The 8,993-nt window shown below is 34.1% G+C and overlaps 11 protein-coding genes across 11 annotated transcripts in view; 8 read left to right on the top strand and 3 right to left on the bottom strand. All coding sequences in view use genetic code 11, as the record gives it.

Moving 5' to 3' along the window:
• Positions 1-227, top strand: part of rps3 (ribosomal protein S3) — a 660-nt gene extending 433 nt beyond the window's left edge. Inside the window, exon 1 of the mRNA in view lies at positions 1-227. This exon is cut by the window's left edge and continues 433 nt beyond it. Within this exon, the coding sequence (YP_009457900.1) occupies positions 1-227 (227 nt within the window).
• Positions 228-394: 167 nt separating this feature from the next.
• Positions 395-2,053, top strand: rpl16 (ribosomal protein L16). Its single transcript has 2 exons — positions 395-403; positions 1,655-2,053. Exons 1-2 carry the CDS (start codon positions 395-397, stop codon positions 2,051-2,053), a joined length of 408 nt encoding a protein of 135 aa, YP_009457899.1.
• Positions 2,054-2,187: 134 nt separating this feature from the next.
• Positions 2,188-2,556, top strand: rpl14 (ribosomal protein L14). Its single transcript has one exon. It carries the CDS (start codon positions 2,188-2,190, stop codon positions 2,554-2,556), a length of 369 nt encoding a protein of 122 aa, YP_009457898.1.
• Positions 2,557-2,722: 166 nt separating this feature from the next.
• On the top strand, positions 2,723-3,127 carry rps8 (ribosomal protein S8). The gene has a single exon. It carries the CDS (start codon positions 2,723-2,725, stop codon positions 3,125-3,127), a length of 405 nt encoding a protein of 134 aa, YP_009457897.1.
• Positions 3,128-3,271: 144 nt separating this feature from the next.
• infA (translational initiation factor 1) lies at positions 3,272-3,481 on the top strand. The gene has a single exon. It carries the CDS (start codon positions 3,272-3,274, stop codon positions 3,479-3,481), a length of 210 nt encoding a protein of 69 aa, YP_009457896.1.
• A 116-nt stretch (positions 3,482-3,597) lies between these two features.
• Positions 3,598-3,711, top strand: rpl36 (ribosomal protein L36). The gene has a single exon. The coding sequence runs from the start codon at positions 3,598-3,600 to the stop codon at positions 3,709-3,711; it is 114 nt and encodes a 37-aa protein (YP_009457895.1).
• Positions 3,712-3,859: 148 nt separating this feature from the next.
• On the top strand, positions 3,860-4,276 carry rps11 (ribosomal protein S11). The gene has a single exon. The coding sequence runs from the start codon at positions 3,860-3,862 to the stop codon at positions 4,274-4,276; it is 417 nt and encodes a 138-aa protein (YP_009457894.1).
• Positions 4,277-4,346: 70 nt separating this feature from the next.
• rpoA (RNA polymerase alpha subunit) lies at positions 4,347-5,330 on the top strand. The gene has a single exon. The coding sequence runs from the start codon at positions 4,347-4,349 to the stop codon at positions 5,328-5,330; it is 984 nt and encodes a 327-aa protein (YP_009457893.1).
• A 251-nt stretch (positions 5,331-5,581) lies between these two features.
• On the bottom strand, positions 5,582-6,813 carry petD (cytochrome b6/f complex subunit IV). The gene is made up of 2 exons: positions 6,806-6,813; positions 5,582-6,056 (listed from the first exon to the last, which is right to left on the bottom strand). Exons 1-2 carry the CDS (start codon positions 6,811-6,813, stop codon positions 5,582-5,584), a joined length of 483 nt encoding a protein of 160 aa, YP_009457892.1.
• Positions 6,814-7,048: 235 nt separating this feature from the next.
• Positions 7,049-8,520, bottom strand: petB (cytochrome b6). Its single transcript has 2 exons — positions 8,515-8,520; positions 7,049-7,690 (listed from the first exon to the last, which is right to left on the bottom strand). Exons 1-2 carry the CDS (start codon positions 8,518-8,520, stop codon positions 7,049-7,051), a joined length of 648 nt encoding a protein of 215 aa, YP_009457891.1.
• A 129-nt stretch (positions 8,521-8,649) lies between these two features.
• Positions 8,650-8,871, bottom strand: psbH (photosystem II protein H). Its single transcript has one exon. The coding sequence runs from the start codon at positions 8,869-8,871 to the stop codon at positions 8,650-8,652; it is 222 nt and encodes a 73-aa protein (YP_009457890.1).
• Positions 8,872-8,993: the final 122 nt, after the last annotated feature.

The raw sequence follows: 8,993 nt of genomic DNA, 5'->3' as shown, positions 1-8,993 counted from the left end.
TGAAAAAGGCTATTGAATTAACTGAGCAAGCAGATACAAAAGGAATTCAAATACAAATTGCAGGGCGTATCGACGGAAAAGAAATTGCGCGTGTCGAATGGATCCGGGAAGGTAGGGTTCCTCTACAAACGATTGGAGCGAAAATTGAGTATTGCTCCTATAGAGTTCGAACTATCTATGGGGTATTAGGAATCAAAATTTGGATATTTATAGATATTTATAGATGAAGAATAATAAGAATAAGACTCTACTTGTCTTTACGTTCTATTCTGCGATAGAACAAAAAATGACAAATTCTTTCATTTTTTTATGTTCAATAAAAAAATGAGCAGTTCTAAATTCTATATTCTATAAGGTTAAATAAAAATTTGATTGATCATTTGATATAATTGCTATGCTTAGTGTGCGACTCGTTGGGTTTTTAGGCTTAGGATTCAAAAAAAAAAATGGGCGAACCACAGTATAAGTTAATAACTATAGCACTAATAACCAACTCATCGCTTCGGATTATCTGGATCCAAAGAATCAGTCAAGATATGATATATTGGTCATATCATTATAGCAACTGAAATCTTTTTTTTTGCATTAAGTTAAGTAAAAAAAAACCAATCTGATTATGAATATATCTAAATTGTGAAGCAAAATAAAAAAGTATGTGGATAAATAGAAGGATGAGAGAAAGAGAGAAAAAGAAATAGAAATGAAATGATATATGATTCCAATATGTAAGGTCTACGAAGCATCTCATAAAGAGCAATGTAATAGAGCATCAATAGAGATTCATCAATAATTAGATGAATATCTGTTCATCGAAGAAAAAATCAAGAGCCTTAAGTCAATAAAGACTGAGAAGGTTGACTAAAGAACAAATTAACAAATTTTTTTATTAAATATTATTTATTAAATATTAAATTTTTATTTTTATTAAATATTAAATTTTTATTAAATATTAAATTAAGGCTCCATTGGAGAATTCAGACCTAAGCATTAATCGAGAAGCGATGGGGACGACGGAACCCGTGAATGCAGAGGATTCTATTGAAAACGAATCCTAATGATTTATCGGGTAGGATGGCGGAACAAACCAGAGACCACTTCATTTCTTTTTATTCTGTTCTGATTCTGAGAGGTCATGAGTTAACCCGACAACTGAAATAGATATTGAAAGAGTAAATATTCGCCCGCGAAAATTTTATTTTCATTTTAAAAATTTTATTTTCATTTTTTTTTTTTATTTTCATTTTAAAAATTTTATTTTCATTTTATTTGATTGTTAAATTTTTGTCGATCCGAGATGAATATGATAAAAAAAGACAAAACAAAATAAAGATTCGTTATAACATTATAACAAAAACAAGATAAGACATTATCTATAAATAGAATCCATGTTTAATTACTTATATATATATCCAATATATATCCAAACAAGATATACAAATTTATAATAGATCAGATAAAATCTCAAATAGATCAGATAAAATCTCAAAGCAAAGAATCCCAGGATTCAATCTATTATTCAGTAACTACCTATATATCTTAAGAATAAAATAAAATATTTTTTAGTCATTTTTTTCGCGAGGAGCTGGATGAGAAGAAACTCTCATGTCCAGTTCTGTAGTAGAGATGGAATTAATAAACAACCATCAACTATAACCCAAAAAGAACCAGATTTCGTAACCAACATAGAGGAAGAATGAAAGGAATATCTTATCGAGGTAATCGCATTTGTTTCGGTAGATATGCTCTTCAAGCACTTGAACCCGCTTGGATTACATCTAGACAAATAGAAGCGGGGCGCCGCGCAATGACACGAAATGTACGCCGTGGTGGAAAAATATGGGTACGTATATTTCCAGACAAACCAGTTACGGTAAGATCTACAGAAACACGTATGGGTTCGGGGAAAGGATCTCCCGAGTATTGGGTAGCTGTCGTTAAACCGGGCAGAATACTTTATGAAATGAGCGGAGTAGCCGAAAATATAGCAAGAAAGGCTATTTCAATAGCGGCGTCCAAAATGCCTATAAAAACTCAATTCATTATTTCAGGATAGGAATATAGAACCAAAGGAAAGAAGTCTTGGGAATAAAAAAAACAATTGCGGGTTTCCTTTTTTTTTTTTTTTTGACAAACAATATTTCTTTTTTTCTTCGTCCTTTGTTCCATTGAAAGAAGAGATTAAAAAAAATGATTCAACCTCAGACCCATTTGAATGTAGCAGATAACAGCGGGGCCCGAGAATTAATGTGTATTCGAGTCATAGGAGCTAGTAATCGCCGATATGCTCATATTGGTGACGTTATTGTTGCTGTGATCAAGAAAGCAGTACCAAAGGCACCTCTAGAAAGATCAGAAGTGATCAGAGCTGTAATTGTACGTACTTGTAAAGAACTCAAACGCGACAACGGTATGATAATACGATATGATGACAATGCTGCAGTTGTCATTGATCAAAAAGGAAATCCAAAAGGAACTCGAATTTTTGGTGCGATCGCCGGGGAATTGAGACAGTTAAATTTCACTAAAATAGTTTCATTAGCTCCTGAGGTATTATAAGACGAGACCTCAATTCAATATAGTTATAGTATTTAAATTAGAGTATTTAAATGACATAGATTAATTAGTAGATTGTGTCTCACGTATATACCTTTACTAAGTAAAAAAAAAAAAAGAACATGTTGGTTATATCAAAATTCGGGAGCAACAATAATTTTAGTTTACCATGGGTAAGGACACTATTGCTGACATAATAACTTCTATACGAAATGCTGACATGAATAGAAAAGGAACGATTCGAATAGGATCTACTAACATCACTGAAAACATTGTTAAAATACTTTTACGAGAAGGTTTTATCGATAACATAAGGAAACATCGGGAAAGAAACAAATATTTTTTGGTTTTAACCCTACGGCATAGAAGGAATAGGAAAGGACCATATAGAACTATTTTAAATTTACGACGGATCAGTCGACCCGGTCTACGAATCTATTCTAACTATCAACAAATTCCTAGAATTTTAGGCGGGATGGGGATTGTAATTCTTTCTACTTCTCGGGGTATAATGACAGACCGGGAGGCTCGACTAGAAGGAATCGGCGGAGAAATTTTGTGTTATATATGGTAATCTGTCTAACATCCGAATTGTATCCGAATCCGAAACTTTCCATTTGTGAAAAAAAAAAGCACGGGTTGTCTAATAGAACTCCTCCTGCCCTACAGTAGTTGATACGTCAAGGAAGTTTTACCTGGAATAAAAGAACAAAAATGGATTCATGGAGGTTTAATTAGTGAATCACGTCCACTCCAGATTCCTTTAGATAATGAAGATCTGATTCTAGGTTATGTTTCAGGAAGGGTCCGATCGAGTTTTATACGTATACCACCGTGGGATAGAGTCAACAAAAGTGAAGTAAGTGCTTATGATTCAACCAGGGGGCGTATAATTTATAGACTCCGCAACAAGGATTCGAACGATTAGGTAGTTTTTTCAACTTCAAGATTCCTTTCAGGGGGATCCAATTCAAGGTTCAAAAATTTCAAGAAACTTATTTTCTTCCAATAAGTAGATTCGGAAAAATTTAAGGAATAACAACTATGAAAATAAGGGCTTCCGTTCGTAAAATTTGTGAAAAATGTCGACTAATCCGTAGGAGGGGACGAATTGTCGTAATTTGTTCCAACCCGAGACATAAACAGAGACAAGGATAATCTTTCTATTCTAAAAAGAACTCCTTAAAGTTAAAGAAAAGAAACTAATCTTAAAGAAAGCGATGAACAAATAAAAATAGAAGATCTGTTTTGACATGAAATGGATATATCCATATATCTCTGACTTATCCTTATGAAATGATAAAATATGGCAAAACCTATACCAAAAGTTGGTTCACGTAGGAATGGGCGCAGTAGTGCACGGAAAAGTGCACGTAGAATACCAAAAGGAGTTATTCATGTTCAAGCAAGTTTCAACAATACCATTGTTACTATTACAGATGTACGGGGTCAGGTAATTTCTTCTTCCTCCGCCGGTACTTGTGGATTCAAGGGTCCAAGAAGAGGGACTCCTTTTGCTGCTCAAACCGCAGCGAGAAATGCTATTCGAGCAGTAGTAGACCAAGGTATGCGACGAGTGGAAGTTCTGATAAAAGGTCCTGGTCTCGGAAGAGATGGAGCATTACGAGCTATTCGTAGAAGTGGTATACTATTAAGTTTCGTACGGGATGTAACCCCTATGCCACATAATGGCTGTAGACCTCCTAAAAAAAAACGTGTGTAGAAATAAACACTAAAGAGATTTCAAGAGAAATAAATGATTCAATGATCTGATCAAATAAAATAATATTACTATGGTTCGAGAGAAAGTAAAAGTCTCTACTCGGACACTGCAGTGGAAGTGTGTTGAATCAAGAACAGATAGTAAGCGTCTTTATTATGGACGCTTTATTCTGTCTCCACTTATGAAAGGCCAAGCCGACACAATAGGCATTGCGATGCGAAGAGCTTTGCTTGGAGAAATAGAAGGAACATGTATTACACGTGCAAAATCTGAGAAAATACCACACGAATATTCTACCATAGTAGGTATTCAAGAATCAGTACATGAAATTTTAATGAATTTAAAAGCAATTGTATTGAGAAGTAATTTGTATGGAACTCGTAACGCCTTTATTTGTGCCAAGGGTCCCGGATATGTAACTGCTCAAGACATCATCTTACCGCCTTCTGTGGAAATCGTTGATAATACACAGCATATAGCTAGCCTAACCGAACCAATTGATTTGTGTATTGGATTACAAATCGAGAGAAATAGAGGATACGGTATAAAAACGCCAAAGAACTTTCACGACGGAAGTTATCCTATAGATGCTGTATTCATGCCTGTTCGAAATGCGAATCATAGTATTCATTGTTATGGGAATGATAATGAAAAACAGGAGATACTTTTTCTAGAAATATGGACAAATGGAAGTTTAACTCCTAAAGAAGCACTTCATGAAGCCTCTCGGAATTTGATTGATTTATTTATTCCCTTTCTAGATGCGGAAGAAGAAAACTTACATTTAGAAAACAATCAACACAACGTTACTTTACCTTTTTTTCCTTTTCATGATAGATTAGCTAAACTAAGAAAAAAGAAAAAAGAAATAGCATTGAAATATATTTTTATTGACCAATCAGAATTGCCTCCCAGGATCTATAATTGTCTCAAAAAGTCCAATATACATACATTATTGGACCTTTTGAATAACAGTCAAGAAGACCTTATGAAAATTGAACACTTTCGCATAGAAGATGTAAAACAAATATTGGGCATTCTAGAAAAGAAGTAGAAAAGCATTGCGAAATTGATTTACCAAAATTTTAAATCCATTGGATTTAGGATTTATTTCATTTTTTTTTTTTTTACTTTAGAAAATTAGAAAAAAAAAAAAAAAACGAAAATGGATTTTGAACCTTCAGCACAATCCATATATTGGGACCAGAATTGAATAAATGTATCTAGGGAGAATTCACTTTGACTTTGAAGTGACTACTCCCTAGATACGCACATCATGATATTTTATTTTAAAATTGATTCAATTTAAAAAAGACCTAAAGTTAGGGATTTATCAATCGGTAATGTTGCTCCAATACCCAACCAAAGGGCCACCGCAGTACCAATCAAAAAAACGGTTGTCGCTACTGGACGACGAAATGGATTTTGGAATTTATTAACATTTTCCAAAAAAGGTACTGTTAATAATCCCGCAGGTACTGAAACCATTAAAAGAACACCCAATAACTTGTTAGGTACTGTACGAAGTATTTGAAATACAGGAAAGAAATACCATTCAGGTAATATTTCCAAAGGAGTTGCAAATGGATCCGCGGGTTCACCAATCATTGAAGGTTCTAGAACCGCTAAGCCTACGTTACAAGCAATAGTACCGAGAATTACTACTGGAAAAATATATAAAAGATCATTGGGCCATGCGGGTTCCCCATAATAATTATGACCCATACCTTTAGCTAATTTAGCTCTTAATACAGGATCGTTCAAGTCAGGTTTTTTTGTTATTAGGATAGGTGAATTTTTCTAGATCCATCCCCCGAAGGAACCGGACATGATAATTTTTCATCATCCGGCTCAAGCAAAAATCAATCGAATCAAATGGATACAAACGGATACATATAAAATGAATCTATATGTTATCCACACATATATGAATGATTTCATATGTAAGAAAAAAGTTACCTGATTCCATTTTACGAAGTTGCAACTATACATTCCAAGGAATGCCATTTTTACAGGTAAATGCTCAATACCCAAGTAGGCGTACAAAGTTGATCGTGATCAAGTGCTTTCTGGGTCGTCTTAGGCCTTGCGATTCACCTTTATCCCAAAAATATATCGAGATTTTTTACATACAAAGGATTTACTTGTTACTAATATAGTCTAGCCTTTGCTCTTCTTTAGATCCCTTGTTTCACTCCGATAGTATAATAATAATAAATCGGGTCGATGCAGAAGAAATGAATGTATTTTCATACTATTAAGATAAGAAAGTAAAAAAAAAATAAAAATAAATAAATAAAATCTAATTTGCATTATGCCAAATCACTTATTCTACTGGATCTTACGGAGCCCTGTTCATACACGACATCGTCAGGTCTGATCATAGAAAAGATTCTCTTCAAGCGAACCAGCCTATCCTTTGTATGGGGCTTACACGGTGGTTGGAACAAAGACACATTTGGTTGTGAATTCCAATGTAGCAGATAAAGGCATATTTCTGCATGGCCCAATCAATAGTTCAAGTCACACACTCCCATAATCCATTTTCTCTTCGGGGAATTCCCTTCAACTATTCATGTCATATCAAATAAATAATAGAATATTGTGGAGTTGAAAGGAAATATCCAAATACATGTCTTATTTTTTTTTTTTTTTCAACAATCCATATTTGTAGCAATGAAATACTATTGTTCCTCCCCCAAGTAATAAGATAAATGATTGGCAAGTAATAAGATAAATGATTGGTTACAATATAGCTATGGTCTATATTCTCTATAAAGGACCAGAAATGCCTTGCTTACGTATCATTAGGAAATGCATTAACATAAATACAGCAGTAAGAAGGGGTAATACAAAAGTGTGTAAACTATAAAAACGGGTCAAAGTGGATTGTCCCACACTAGCACTTCCACGCAATAACTCTACCAAAGGCGATCCTATTACCGGAATAGCTTCCGGAACGCCTGTTACGATTTTGACTGCCCAATAACCAATTTGGTCCCAAGGTAAGGAATAACCTGTTACACCAAAAGATGCAGTCAACACAGCCAGAACCACGCCTGTAACCCAAGTCAATTCGCGAGGTTTTTTAAAACCACCAGTGAGATAGACACGAAATACGTGCAGGATCATCATTAAGACCATCATACTTGCCGACCATCGATGAACTGATCGGATTAACCAACCAAAGTTAGCTTCAGTCATTATGTATTGAACAGAAGTAAAAGCCTCAGTAACGGTTGGACGATAGTAAAAAGTCATAGCAAATCCTGTAGCTACTTGTACCAAAAAACAAGTAAGCGTAATTCCTCCTAGACAATAAAATATGTTAACATGAGGAGGAACATATTTACTAGTTATATCATCTGCAATCGCCTGAATCTCGAGGCGTTCTTCGAACCAATCATAGACTTTATTGAGATAGGTAAACCAAGAGGACTCCCCCCCTGAGAACCGTATATGAGAATTTCATCTCGTACAGCTCAAACAAAAACACCCAAATAATAGCTGAAACGGATATGGAATAGAAAGTTTGAAACTTCTTAATCTTTTCATTCAATTTTATCTGAAGACACAAAAGAGTAAAAATCCGAAAGCTCTTTTTTGTAGTTGTAATTATAATGCCAAAAAATCAAGTCGGCGCATTCGTCTTTATGTTGATCAGGCCTCTTGAATCTTCTATTTACCTACTTATTTCTTTTCTTTTTCTTTGCTTTGATTTGTTATTTATATGGAATGTGGCTTTATTCTTGTTTTCTTTATTTTTAATAGGAATTCTCTTGTTAAGACCCTATGAATCAATTGAAACTTCAGATTCATACCAGAACCGCGATGATTCAATAAAACCTTCAAACTAAGTCCAAAGATTCTTTGAGTAAGAATTATTGGATCATCACTTATTCAATGAATAGAATAGATATAATAAATAAAAATACAAAGAAAAGAAAGGTTTGTCCTTTGATCAAAATAAGCATAAACTAAATGAGAGTTTGAAAGAAGAAAAAATTTCTCGATTTATAAATAAAAAACCTCTTTCTTTGAAAATTTTTTTTTTTTTTGAGTCCGGCCGCGAGGTTTGAATATTAAGTATGAATCATAGTTCGAATACTTCGTGATCCATTTCATATATTCCGTGCTCCAGATACTAGAATGGCTATCCGACGGGATAAAACTATCTCGATCAAGAGGACAGACCCATTTTCTGTACTATCAATAGGATCAATTATAACAAGTCACACACTCATATTCCGGAAATACAGAAACAAAAAAAATTTCGCGGTCGAACTACCAAAATAGAATGGGCTAAAAAAAATCCGAGAACTAAAAGTTTCACTTTTTGTATTGAAAAGCGAGGCTTCGTGGTTCTTGTGAATCTAATTCAGCGAAATTCCATCCAGTAAAACGGAAGAATTATAAATCTCCAAAATAATAGATAAGAATATCGAAAATAAAGCCATTGCGACACCCATCAAAGGAGTCGTTCCCCATCCAGGAGCTACTTTACCATATTCCGAATTCAATGGTTTCAAAAAATCCCCTACAACAGTTCGTCTTGGACCAGATCTAGAACTACCCTCAACGGTTTGTGTAGCCATAAATCTTATTTTGTATTCAGTGAGATCTGTTGACTTTGTATATCATTCCGCTGTAAATAAACGATCTTATCATAGATCCATTGTGATCTTGAAATTATATTTATATTTATATTATTTATATT

This window comes from Durio zibethinus, chloroplast (genome assembly GCF_047325235.1).
Source record: "Durio zibethinus chloroplast, complete genome".
Classification (NCBI taxonomy): domain Eukaryota; kingdom Viridiplantae; phylum Streptophyta; class Magnoliopsida; order Malvales; family Malvaceae; genus Durio; species Durio zibethinus.
This window is presented reverse-complemented; position numbering and strand designations above follow the sequence as displayed.